General features: G+C 43.4%; 2 protein-coding genes across 2 annotated transcripts in view; one reads left to right on the top strand and one right to left on the bottom strand.

Annotated features, from left to right (window-relative positions):
• The window catches only part of si:dkey-122a22.2 (uncharacterized), a 25522-nt gene extending 16025 nt beyond the window's left edge, over positions 1–9497 (top strand). Inside the window, exons 8-11 of the mRNA XM_006794781.3 lie at positions 4611–4749; positions 8011–8093; positions 8240–8336; positions 8445–9497. Of these exons, the coding sequence (XP_006794844.1) occupies positions 4611–4749; positions 8011–8093; positions 8240–8336; positions 8445–8612 (487 nt within the window). The 3' untranslated portion in view covers positions 8613–9497. The remainder of the gene's footprint in view (positions 1–4610; positions 4750–8010; positions 8094–8239; positions 8337–8444) is intronic.
• Positions 9262–12957, bottom strand: part of zfpm2a (zinc finger protein, FOG family member 2a) — a 120070-nt gene continuing 116374 nt past the window's right edge. Inside the window, exon 8 of the mRNA XM_006794782.2 lies at positions 9262–12957. Coding sequence (XP_006794845.1) covers positions 10400–12957 — 2558 coding nt within the window. The 3' untranslated portion in view covers positions 9262–10399.

Here is a 12957-nt window from a genome sequence, read left to right as displayed (position 1 = left end):
CCATCACACTTTACTGTAAGGATGATGTTGGCCAGATGATAAGCAGCGCCTGGTTTCCACAAGACATGACGCTCGTCATTCAGGTCAAAGTGTTCAATTTGTGTTTAATCAGACCACAGAATGCTGTCATGGCATTTATGTGCATGTCATATTTCTATTTTAAATTGTTAATACATTTCAAGCAAACTTTTTTCTCATTATGGGGCATTGTGTGTCGAAATTTCCAGTGAAAAATTATTTAAATCTATTATGGAAAAAGGTTGAACTAGTGAAGCGGTGTAAGTACTGTCCAGGTTTGCTGTAAAAGATGATAAAACATTATAAGAATCAAACATAAAACCCGAATGTTGAATGTTAAAGGTAGAAATGTCCAGGTGTGATTCATTTCTATGTATTGAAGTATGTTGAAAACAGTTTAAATATGAGTAGTGCTGCACAACACAAGGAGCATGTCTGTTTTACAAAGGTCGGGTTAAAATGTAAAGGTTACCTCTCTTGTTTTTTAATGTGTCGCAAATACAACGTAAGAAGTGGCAAAATGTCACTGTGCTGAGGTCTTACTTTTTTTCTGTCCTTGAAGGAGCAGCACTTCCTGTACTGGCTCGTTTTTCATCAAATGTTAGATTTTCTATATTATTTCCATGTTTTAGTAAATTTTTTGGATGCATACAAAATATATACAAAAGGACAGTTTATTCAGGCTGGGCTGATTAATCTACACTGAAAGAGTCAGAGATAAAGGCCCCATCACGTCCACGTTTATACGCCTGCCTTTTTCTAATGGTCTCTATCACTTTTTTTTTTTTCTTAAGAAATCTTCCTTCGGCGTAATAGTTAGTTGAGCCCTCTGTAATAGTCCGTGTTTAAATGTTCTGTGCTCATTGTAATAGTTGGCAGAAGCTCGTGTAATAGTTCGTGTTTTGTGTGTGAGCAGGCTCTCAGGTAACAGAGGCCCTGCATATGAAATGAGATGGTAATGAGGAGGAGGAGGGGAGCCTTATCACTATTGGGCCAAATTCCGACAGTGAATTGCGCAGTTGTAACAAAAGTAACAGAGCGTCCATTCAGCCTGCACTAATCCAGATGGGAAAGTCAAACAGCAGAAAGTCCACGGCACAAACTCATTTCATCACTTTATTAATTTAGATATTGCCTCCTCGCTCCTGTGGGGAGAAGGGAAAAAAAAAAAAAAAGAGCCCCTCTGAAATGACCAACATCGGTGAGGCGTTTTGCTCTACATGGTTCCCCCACTTCGTCTCCTCCCGTTATCTGTTTAATTCATCCCGCCAATCTTGGCTGTCTTTACCCACTAAATTTCCCTTTGACACGCATGCCTTGCTTCGCATAATCCTCACTCGGGGGCAGAATTAAAAATGGAAAAAAGAGGAGGGAATAGGACAGGTGGCTGGAGAATCCTTGAAATAATGTTCAATGCCAGACCCAGCAATGATTTGACCAGATTCGAATTGGAAGGCTGATAGGGAGATTTTTTTTTTCACCCCCCCTTCTCCTTTATTTTTGGAACCAAGGGGCAAGAAAAGGGTGACAGGTGGAAAATGTGCAGAGAATGAGAAGTCCCTTAAGAGCCAGGTCGAAGAGTCAGTTCTAAATTGTGGTGCCAGAATGACTTCAGGGGAAAACTGTGGAAAGGGAGATGAAAATGTCAAAATGTCACTCTCCGGAGGTCTGATTTGAAAAGTTTTCTCTGTCTACTGAAGACTGAGAATTAGAGCAGTAGTTTCTTTTCTCCCTCTGTCTGTATCCATTATTGACCCGAAGGGCGCGTTTCTTCCACCGTGAATATGGCAGATGTGTTATCTTTACACAGCTGCTGGTGGCAGCTGATCGTGCTTTCTCTGCTGTTATTTATCAGCTTTGTCTGACCAATCAGCAGTGATGTGCTTTGGTGGAGCAGAGCTCGATATGCCAAGCTACAGTTCTTTGGGTACCGCATATCAACAACAGGTCAGATGGGTTAGTTTACACATGAAAGGTGCATGTTTGTGTTGGTTATATGATGTGAGCAGGATAATGGAAGGGAAACCTACATGTTGTGAAGTGTAGTTTCTTTGAAGAAATGCTGCCTTGTGCTATTATAATTCAAGCATTGGTAAGTTTGTGGAAAAGAGCTGATGATATTTTTGATTTATCTGAGGTATGTATTAAATGAAAAGAGTCTAAAGCCATTCTAGTGGCTTTGTCAGGTTGTGTAAGAGTGTGTGTGTATGTAGGGGGGTAACACTACACGATGTTTGGAGCTTTAGGTCAGGGGTTCGACTTCCAGCTGTCACAGGCCAAGAGGCAATGTACACCCTGGGCAGGTAACCCGTCTGTCACAGGGCTAACACAGAGAGACAGTCAACCATTCACACTCACATTCACACCTGCGGCCACCAATTAAGCCACTAACTGCTTGTCTTTGGACTGTGGGAGGAAGCTAGAGCACGTGGAGAGAACCCATGCAAACACAAGGAGACACAGAATGGCTCCACCCAGCTGGTGGATTAGAACCTTCTTGCTTTACATGCACACTGAAATGATGGCTTCATCACCTTGATGCTCCAAAGTCTTTCTAAGTGCAGAATCGGACCGTGAGCAGTCACAGACCCTCAACTTCGACTGTTTCAGATGCAGCAAGACAGCAAATTCTTTGGATGTGATTACAATAATTTTCTTTCAGTGTACTGCAGCATAAAGAAAATGACCCTTCTCCTTAAATATTTGTATAATAATACTCAGTAGACATTTTCCTGATCAGATTATGGTCTCTCTTGCTAGTTTAAACTCTTACTAAATACAAGATGATGTTAATTTTATACAGGTAAAGCAGGGTTATACTTTACGGCCCTGCTATCTTGTGATTTACAAGTTGTTGCTGTATTGTAGTGACTTGTTGTTGTTGTTGTTGTTGTTTTTTTCATATCTGATCCTGGTTTACAAGCCAAAATTGCAATAGCTAAGGGACTCAAAGAATCCAATTGCTCACCCTGCAGTGGCTGGGAAGCATATAACCACACATTAAGTGCTGGCCAAATTAGAATTTCAGATGAAATTCAAATTGTAGTTCTTTTGTAGCCATAGGGAGCTAAATTCACACGCATTTGACCTAATGAATGAGATTTGTGCATTTTCTGCCAATCTAAGAATGCCTTTTTTCAGTGATTGGTCTACTTTGCTCCAGCCTATTTTGAGGATGACCCACAGAAACCAGAAATATATGATAGTCATACATTCTTGAATACCTGGATTTGCCCTTTTGTTTGTTTTTTATTCTTTGTTTTAATAATTTAATATTTTGCAGCTGAAAAGTTAACAATTTCTGTTATTTTTTTAAATCCCCAAACCAATTATTCCATTTGTAAAATGATCAATACTTAAGTGTTTAACCGTTCCTTAGTTGGGTGTAACGCAGGGGCTGAAAATGTATAGAACCTGTTCACAGTTGTTTCAGATGTTGGAACAGACAGGGCTAGAACAGTGCTGAAATCTGATCCAGATCAGACTGAAACAGGTAGGAGTGTCTCTCCGTGCAGGGGTACAGATCTGCAGTGTGCGTGCTCTATGTAGAGGCAGGGTGCGGGGCACGGCAATAGCGGCAGCAGTGGCGAGTGGCACTATTGATTGGGCTCTGCAGGCTGAAACCAGTCAATTCAGAGCACCAGTGAGCTGAAACCGATTGGGGCTCCTGAGTTACAAAATCCTGCAGCTCTACTTCTCTCACCTGCTAAAAAAGAAAAAAAAACAGTATTTCTCATTCCCCAGGCAAATGTTTTTAAAGACAAATTTTAAGATTTATGGTTGAAAAAGACTTGAGGAAAAGCAAATAGTATGTGTGACATCGCTGGAGTTGTTACGTGTGGCCTTTCTCAATCATGGCACCATTCAGAGCCTTAGCGTGCTATTTTGCGGTTTAAGACCATCTCAGTCATTTACAGCTGTGAACATTAGGTCTCTGAGGATGACCGCTCATTTAAAGGGTGACTGTTGTAATATGAAACGGGTCGTGATCAGATGATCAGGGATGTAAAATGTCCTCATTTCAGTTCGATCTGTGAGCTAAACAGGCTTTTAAGCAAAGATTGCTCCGTCAGATTTAAATTGTTAATTACATTTATTCACAAACATGATTCAGTTTTCTTCTCATCTTACCTGTGTTATAGTTCAGAGCATGTAGCTTATAGTTTGTTTTGTTGACAGAGTGCCTTAACTGCAACTGTAAGAACTTTTGAATCATTTTTCGTTTTTCTCTTTTGTCCTTTTCCCGGAAGAAAAAACACAGAACAAAGAAAAAAGCCAACTTAAACAGAACACAACACAGAATTTCAAATCGTACATATCTCTTTAACATTGTTTCGAACATGAGAAAGCGGTTGCTTTATGTGATAATCTGCGATGAACTGACATTACTGCAAAAAGCTAGCTAACTAATGTCATGTAGCATTTAGCAAACACGCGAGCTAAATATTCCTAATTGGATATTAAATGTGGGTTCATGAGGACAGAAACATGACACTGCTGTAACGGTTACTGTCACGCTGTTACCACAGGACTTTAAAAAGCCGAAGCTGTTCTCCTGCTCAAGGTCTTGTATGTCTTGTCATTTTTTTCAGGTATGGTAAGGTGGTGCCTTCATTCCAAGCCAAGCAGTTTTCAGCGGCCACGGGGCTGAGCCGCATGCTGATCATACTGGGGGCCATTGAACCGACTGTGAAAGGCGAGAATGTCTCAGAAGAGGTCATTCAGCGACAGGTCAGGCTGACACACTATACATGCGTCTACAGTGAAGGACGTCCTCAACATTAAAACACTGAAATGTTGCTTTAATGTTGTGTGAATGTGACACAGTGTGACTTTAAAGGGATTTGGGAGTATGTAACTAATGGTCAGGGTACAGAGGTACTATCATAACATGCCATCTTTGTAGGCTGAATAAGCCCCCCCCCCCCCCCCCCCCCTCCTTTTTCATCTATCGCGCGTGTTCGTTTAACTGAATTAAAATCAGCAGTAAAAATTGATATCTTTCAGGCATCCAAATCTTTTCCCTCTCACCTTTTCCCGTGCAGCCACAGGATGGCGCTAATGCGAGAACAATCGCGTCTCCTCCTCAGCAGAGATGCGAGTGGGTGATGATAGCAGGAGCGTTTGTCTTCATAATGTCAGAGACTGTGAGTTGGGCATGATATGACACGAGACAGTTTAAATAAACCAGAATTGAACCCGTCTCCTGGAGCTGACACGATGCGTGATGCCCTGCATCTCGTGATGCCTGCTATATTGTAAAACCTGGCCTTTTGACAGGTCATACGGTGTGTGAGGAAGAGGCTGTTAATAAAAGCTACAAGCGTCTTTTGCTGTGTATTGCAGATGAGGTTTTTTTTCACCTATAGAGGAGGGAGGAGGGGTTATTTTGCATTTGTCCATACTCAGATTTGTCTGTGAATCACACATACAGCTGTGGCACTTCTGCCTGTCATGAAGTCCTGTAGTCATTTCCACGTCCTATTGAAAAACATCAGAGGCTCGGGGGTAGTAATGGATTTCGATGATGAACAACAACAAGCCAGTATCTTTAAAAGCACGGAGAAATGTTCTCTACACACTGATGCCTGTATTAGCAGAAAAACAAAGGCCGTGACAGTCATGTCAGGGACATTAGAGACAGACTATTAGAGAGAAGTTAATTCCTGCTTCCTTTTTTTTTAACCCTTTAATGAACTTTGAGTGACATTTTTCTAACATCTGCTCACATCTGCTCACTCGTCTCCTGCAGTTGTCTGTGCGATGCAGTGACGTATGCTAGGGGATGAATGAGAACAGTTTGTTAAGACGCCTTGTTCTCTGCTGCCAGCCACCCACGATTTGATGGCAGCAGTGATGAGGGACCTATTTCAGCTTTTCAAGTGTTACGGTTGTTGCCAAGGAGATAAGGACATCATTGTGCTTGAATTCTCCAAGGACAGAAAAAGGTTTTTTAGACAGGCTAGTGAAGGTTATAATGTACACACAGAGACTCACACACACATACACACCGGACTCAATATAGCATGCATTCCATTTCTCAAGGGCATGTACATGTAACCGCTGCTTAATTGAACTGGACCCGAATTGTTTGCCGCAGTGATGAAAGCACTGGTTTCATTGCGTGCAGGTGACGGATGAAGTTAAAGGCGAGTTCTGCTCGATTTTCCAAATTCCCGTGAATTCTGAAGCGCGGTGAACTTTTTTCAGCCCGAGAACAAGAGACAGATTTCAGAAGTGTTATCAGTTTGTTCCTGCTCTGAGCTGCTCTGCTGAATGAGATGGACACTGCCTTCACTGCATTCAGATCGGCTTACTATAGAAAACGTTATCACTACTTTTCCCATCTTTTACAAATTATTCTGCTAATATAATTTTTCTGTGGCGGAAAGAAAGAAGTTGGGGGCGTTTTTGTTCTCACTGAAAGACATTGCATTGTGCATGGAGCTGTTTGTCCAGGGATCTTGGGTTTTTAGACAAACATAAAAGGTTTGTATGAGTTGATATGGGATTAGAGGCATGTGAAGACAGGTAAAAAAGGTGACTGTGGAATAAGGTTATTCACATGCCCCCAAAATTGACTTGTTAATTCTTTAATTGGGATTGCTCAATTACCCATCAGCGGGTATGGGCACCTGCACAGTTAGTTTTTTTTACTTTTACTGTGCAAAAGTTATTCTAAAGACTCTTTAGAATTTTTTTTCCATCATGCAACTCCAATCAATCCCATCATATTCATCAACTAGCACCACAAAGACCCCAAACATTGATTCAGAAAGAACACAGGAAGAATAGGGAGTCCTGCAACTGATGTGAAAAATTATGTGAAGGGCAAAACACAGGCAGGAAGTTTGGTTTAGTTTGCACTTTGTATGAAGTGTACAGTATTTTTACAAACATTAGTTCGCACATTAGTGACATGAGTTCTCGAAAGGATATTTACTTTTAGTGTCTAATAATTTGCACAGAACTTTTTATGTATAAAACATTTTTTTAATGCGATTCATCACAACAAACTAGGTCTTCTGTTAATCTCACGTTTCTTCATTTAAGTTCTGTCCGATTCATAGATGCACCCTCTATAGGAGCTTTCAGCAGTGGCATTTAACCACACAAGCCACACATTGCTGCACATCAGTGAGCCTCGGTTGATTGAGACCGTGCTGCCGGTTTCACAGGTTGTCCTTCTTTGGGCAACTTTTGGCAGGTAAACTGCGACAATTGCAGACGTTATCACCCAGTTTCTTTGCCATCACAAGTTGGCCAACGCCAGAGTTGATCAGATACTTGTGCTGCCCATTTTTATTGCGTGCCTGAGAAGAAATCAACGGTCTGTTCAGATCTGTGTTTGGCTGGAGTAACTAAATGCTTTCAGTCTCAAACGGGGAGAGAATGTTTCACCTGTGCAGTTTTGATGAGGTTAACAAGGATACGGTGGATGTTTGCACGCATCTACCTGAATGGTTAGTTTAGTTTTTGTTAAATAGTGACCATCAGCGACCGTGTTTTTTGTTTGTGTTCTCTTTTGTACGGTGGCCCTGAGAGGTCAAACGCTCCAACTTAAGAAAACACCAGCAAAGAGAAAAATGCTGCAAAAGCTCACAAAACACAACTGAAGTTTTTGGGGAGACGATAACGTGACGAAAGTGCAGAACCGAAAAGTTAACAGAAAAGAAGATGTATCTACAATATGTTAGGAAACTCGCATTGCCCCTTTCTCCCTCACAACATCGATGACCTCTCTGAACTTTTAAGCGTGCCTCAGTGCAATCTTTTACTTTATTCCTTCTCCGTTTTTTTTTCCATTTCCACTGTGTTTGTGTGTGTGTGTGTTTTATGTGCTTTGGCAGCGTTTTTCTATTTGTTGGTGTTTTCTTAAGTTGGAGTCCATTTGACCTCTCAGGGCTGCCGTACATTTCTGATAACTGTGGAAATTCTTTGTTTTTGTTAGCCTGTATTGATCTTTCATGGGTTTTTTTTCTGTTCCTACAGAAATACCTACAAAGTAACCCTGCGCACCAAAGTGCTGCTGTCGATGAGCATTACTTTCTGAATGAAAGTGCAGCTCAAGTAAGGTATGGCAAAGATATGTAGACGCTTTTTTTTTTTTCCCCATATTTTTCTGGATGTTTTTGCACATTTGCATGTGGAATTCAAAGTGAACTTCAAAAATATTAAACAAAATGATTATTCTGGTTTTTTTTCTTTTTTTCTTTCAAAGGGACATAACAAAGTTTAAGCCCCTCTCCAGCAGGACATCAGTGAGCGTGCTCACGGGGGACTCCTTTGACATGCAAATGCCAGAACACCTAAACCGAGTGAGTGCCTTTACTGTAACTGCACAACTTCATGCTGCATCATTAGGTCTGGTACAGTGACTGAACAATGCTCTAATAACATGGTAAATCATATTCCCCATGCACCAGATGGTAGCGAAGCTTCAAAAGAGGTTTCTGGAGGAATCCTACCCGTCGGCCAATCACATTCACATAAAAGGAGCAGACCGGCGAATGATCTACAAGAAGCCATCTGCCATCAGCCAGCACCTGAGGAAGCTAGTCAACCAACGACAAGCCAAGCAGCAGAGCGAGTGACCCGTGTCCAAAATGTAACTACACCCCAGACATGAATGGAGTAATAAGACAATCAAGTTACTTTAAAAAACAAAACAAAACATTTCTTTGCAGCAATCTGGAACGATTGTCTACACGTCTGCTAAGGTTCATCAAGCAGTCAATTTCAGAACACACTTTTTTGCAGAGCTCTGCTTCATTGGAAGCTTTTTAATTGAAGATAACTGGAGGGTATTCAATGTGATGAAGTATTTCCTGTCTTAGATTCATCTTATCTTTCAAGTTGTTATTTCAGGCTCTTCACCTGATTGGCCAGTACCAAAAAAATTAATACATTATTCCTTATCAATGCAAAGGCCACACACACGTCACCGCTCAACCGGATACCTTTTTTTTTTATCTCACTTGGTTCTGTCTTAATATTCTGCCATGTTATAGCCACAAGGGAAGATACATGGAGTCCTCTTGCGCTGCTGCATCACTTCATTTTGTTACTCGCATATAGCTGACCTCCTGATCTTTGGACTTTTTTTAAAAACTGCAAATCTTTTTCAAAAATAAATCTTTATATATATACATATATATAAGTGTTTGTTTGTTTGTATAACACTGCAGTGATCTTATTTTCTGGTATAGATTCATGTGAAAGAAACACCAGAAAGCACTGGTTTATCCTGAGGATTTAAGTTTAATTATGACACCACATCAAAATAAAAATTTCCAACAGATCTGGAATTTAATTCCATCCATATACATGCATAGCAACAACGTTTTAAGAAACATTTTCTCCCATAATCAGGACATTGGAATGATCATTTTACATCAGTATCCCCCACTGACCTCCCAACCCATCTTGTTCGTCAGCAATAAACTTAATTCTTGTACAACTTGCTTTTTTTTTTTTTCTCTTTTTGTTTTTAAATTCCCAATGGGGTTACAAATAATTATATGCACAGTCCCCATTTCGTAATACTGCTTTCAGTAATGTTCCCTCATTTACAAAGTATTGCATTGAGAGCAAAATTTGAAAAAGGGAGACCAAAGTGTATCATCAAACAGAAATACGAGTACTATACAAGAATGCTGCCATCCTCATGAAAACATCCACATCTGAGTTGAAGAAAAGAGACAGGGACAAACAGCCACATATGTATGCAAAGCCATGTGTATATGCCAAAATGTGAGATGCAGGGTTGTGCCTGGTGATCACCCCCACCCACCCCCCCAAAACGGCGGCTTTTTAAGGCTAACAAGTCATTAGTAGCAAACTGCAAGTGACATTTTGGCCATATACAGAAACTGGTACAGCAAATAAGAATACACAAGTGCCTCAGTAGCTATTTTTGTGTCTAAAATGCATCTCATTTTTGTATTGTCTATTGTTTCATTGAGCCTACATTACAGTGTAAACAATATGTGTGCTACACAAGAATGACTATACAATAACATTACAAACAACTCTGATATAAATTTCATTTTGAATTTAAATTAAGACCACTACTCCTATTAATACTGATTGTAAAATAAATTAATGTGAAAGTGGCACCAATATTATTCTTGATCCATTTTTCTTTTTCTTTTTTCTTTTCTTTTCTTTTTTTTTTAAACCAATGGTTTTGCATTTGTAAGTCTTAAAACGATGAAAGAAGAAGCTTCTCTTGATTGTCCACAAGCAGCGGTTAGCACTGCATGATGCACTATTCCAGACACAACAGTGTACCAAAAAAAAAAGAAAGGAGGAAAAGTCAGTAAGGGGGGGAAGGTGTCGGGGGAAGGAGCGAGGGGGAGGATGAAGAACGTGTCTTCTCTTATTTTACATGCTCGGCAGCATGTGACGAACAGTAAAACTTCTTATGGGTAATAAAGTTTGACAGGTTGTTGAACTGGATGTCACAGAGGCGGCAGTACTTGCCGCTTCCGGAGCCGTTCACGCCCTTATTGGCTGTGGGCGCCGCCTCCTCGTTTGGGGACTTGGAGGAAGGCGACATGTTCTCGTTGGAGTCGGTCTGATTTTCGGCGGCCCACGTCGGTGAGGGATTGGGGGCCTGGCTGTCTGGCTGGGGCTGGTTCTCTTGCTGCGGCGGTGCTGTGCCTGAACGCTCCTCGGACTTGTGCCCCCCGTTGACAATGACCATGCCTCGGTTTTTGGGCAGGAGGGGAAGGGGTTCCTTGCCAGGGTGAGGGCAGCCGTTAGCAGCAGGCTGTGTGGCCTGCTCTCTGGTTGTTCCCGTCTCTCCTCCTCCAGCACCTCCTCCCCCATTAACACTTTGCTCCTGTTCACCGGTCTCTCCCTGCACCGCTGGCCCCCCGTAGTCAGTTGGTTTTATCCCAAAATACGGCGATATTTGCTCAGGACCTTTGACCTTCTTTATTGCTCCAGGATAGAGGCAGTGGGGCAGAAACATATTCTTGCTGTCCTCTTTTGATGGGATGAGCTGGGGTTCAGCGAAAGACTTGAGACCTGGCACAGGCCCCAGGTGTGGAGGAAACATGCCTCCATTCTGCACCATCACCTTCCCGTTGCCATTCTTCTCACATTTGCCTGGGTTCTTATCGTAGACTTCATCCGGGTTACCGCTGCTTTCACTCTTCACATCTGGGAACATGGTCGTCTCCAGGCCGCCACTCTCATTGTGCTGTTGTTGCTGTTGTGGCTGCTGCTGCTGTGCGGCAGTGGCGGCGGCCGTTGCGGCGGCTGTTGCGGGGCAAAAGTTCTGTTTGTGCGCCAGGTAGTTCTCCACTTTGTTAAAACTTATCTTGCACACTGCGCATTCGTGATAGTCCAAAAGTCTTTTGGGAGAGCTACATGACTTGTCGGATACCGGCGAGCATTTTTTGCTAAGGTCAATGGGAGCGTCCAGCTCCTGTGGCTCCACGATGTTGCATTTGGGAGCTAGAACGGGTTTGGTGACAGTCAGAGAGGCCTCCAGGTGTTTAGGTACCATACCTGGGAACATATCACAGCGGGGATGGAAGCGGTCTGAAAGGCTCTCTACAGCTTCCTGGGATGTGCAAGGGTTCATGGAAGGAACCCCAAGGAAACCTGGCTGACCCATAGGGGGCCTCTGGTGGTCCTGATCAGGGAGACACATCTCATACATCTTCCTGCGCTTACGGCTCCTCATGGTTCTCTGCATGGAGGGCACCTTGTTGGTGGGCATGCGTTTCATGGGGGGATCATGACGAGTCGCGCAGTAGTACTGCTTGTGGACCATGTAGGTCTCGTGACGACTGAACGTGATATTACAGGCGTCGCAAGTCGTCTTGGTCGGATCGTTGTCACTTTCCACCAAACCTGTGCTGGGGCTCTTCCCCTCCATCTGCTTGTCACTCAGCCTCTCCTCAGCCCCAGTTGGCGTGGAGACCTTCTTCACTTGTCCTGCTAGATCCTTATCGGGGCCTTTAGCCCCAGCGTTGATCATGTCCAACACGCTGGAGTTCAGGCAAGCTGACTGCATGAGGTGGCTGTCAGCCTCCGACGGGTGGCAGCCGGCCAACATGCTAACAGAACTGTGACCGCTGTTGGGGCTGACCGCCTCGGGGACCTTATCCGAGAGGGCAGAGAAGTCGGGGGACTTGGCCATGTGCTGCCAGCGGCTGTTACAGTAGTGCTTTTTGTGGACCAAATAGTTGTCCAGGTTGCTGAAGGTGATATTGCATTCAAAACAGGTGGCCCCTTTGGGCATAAGAGGACTGTAGATGACAGGGGGGTAGCTGTTCCCTCCGTGGCGCAGCCTCCGGTGAACTAGCTCTGACATTTTAGCCAGAATCTCAGAAGCCTGCGGGACTACTGAAATGTCTTGGGAGAACGCAAACTGAGACAAGAAGGGGCCCATGGGAAATGTAGGCATGTTATGCTGCACAGGGGAGGAGGCCAGTCGGGGGCTGGAGGGCTCAGACTTGATCCTAGTGTAAGAAAAACTGGCTTTGCTGCCTGGGTGGGCCTCTCCCTTCTGAACAGACAGCATGGGCTTCTTCTCAGCCTTGTCAGCTTCCCCGTCTGTGCTGGTCTCCTTGTTGAGGGTCCCTTTGGGACTTCCGAGCAGAGCGTCCTTCCTGTTGGCCAGCTCAGTGCGGGCCTGCTGCTGCTGCTGCTGCTGCTGGAGGCTTTCCTCCGGCCCCCTGGGGGAGTGCTCTGTGCCGTTACCTTCCCTGTGAAGTTTGCTGCCGTGCCCATGTAAGTCCTGATGCTGTAAGAGTTCCCTGTGGCTCTGGAAGCTGATATGGCAGTGATTGCATCTGAAGGCCGCCTGTGACAGGTGAGACATGATGTGATGCTGGAATGTAATAAGAGAATCTGCCGTGTAGTTACAGATTGTGCATTTCAAGCTGGTGCCAGGAGGGAGGCTCTCTTCCATTTTGACAC

Source organism: Neolamprologus brichardi, chromosome 11 (genome assembly GCF_056152115.1).
Source record: "Neolamprologus brichardi isolate AB-2024 chromosome 11, ASM5615211v1, whole genome shotgun sequence".
Classification (NCBI taxonomy): domain Eukaryota; kingdom Metazoa; phylum Chordata; class Actinopteri; order Cichliformes; family Cichlidae; genus Neolamprologus; species Neolamprologus brichardi.
Note: the sequence above shows the minus strand (reverse complement) of the source record. Positions and strands in the feature narration are given on the sequence as shown.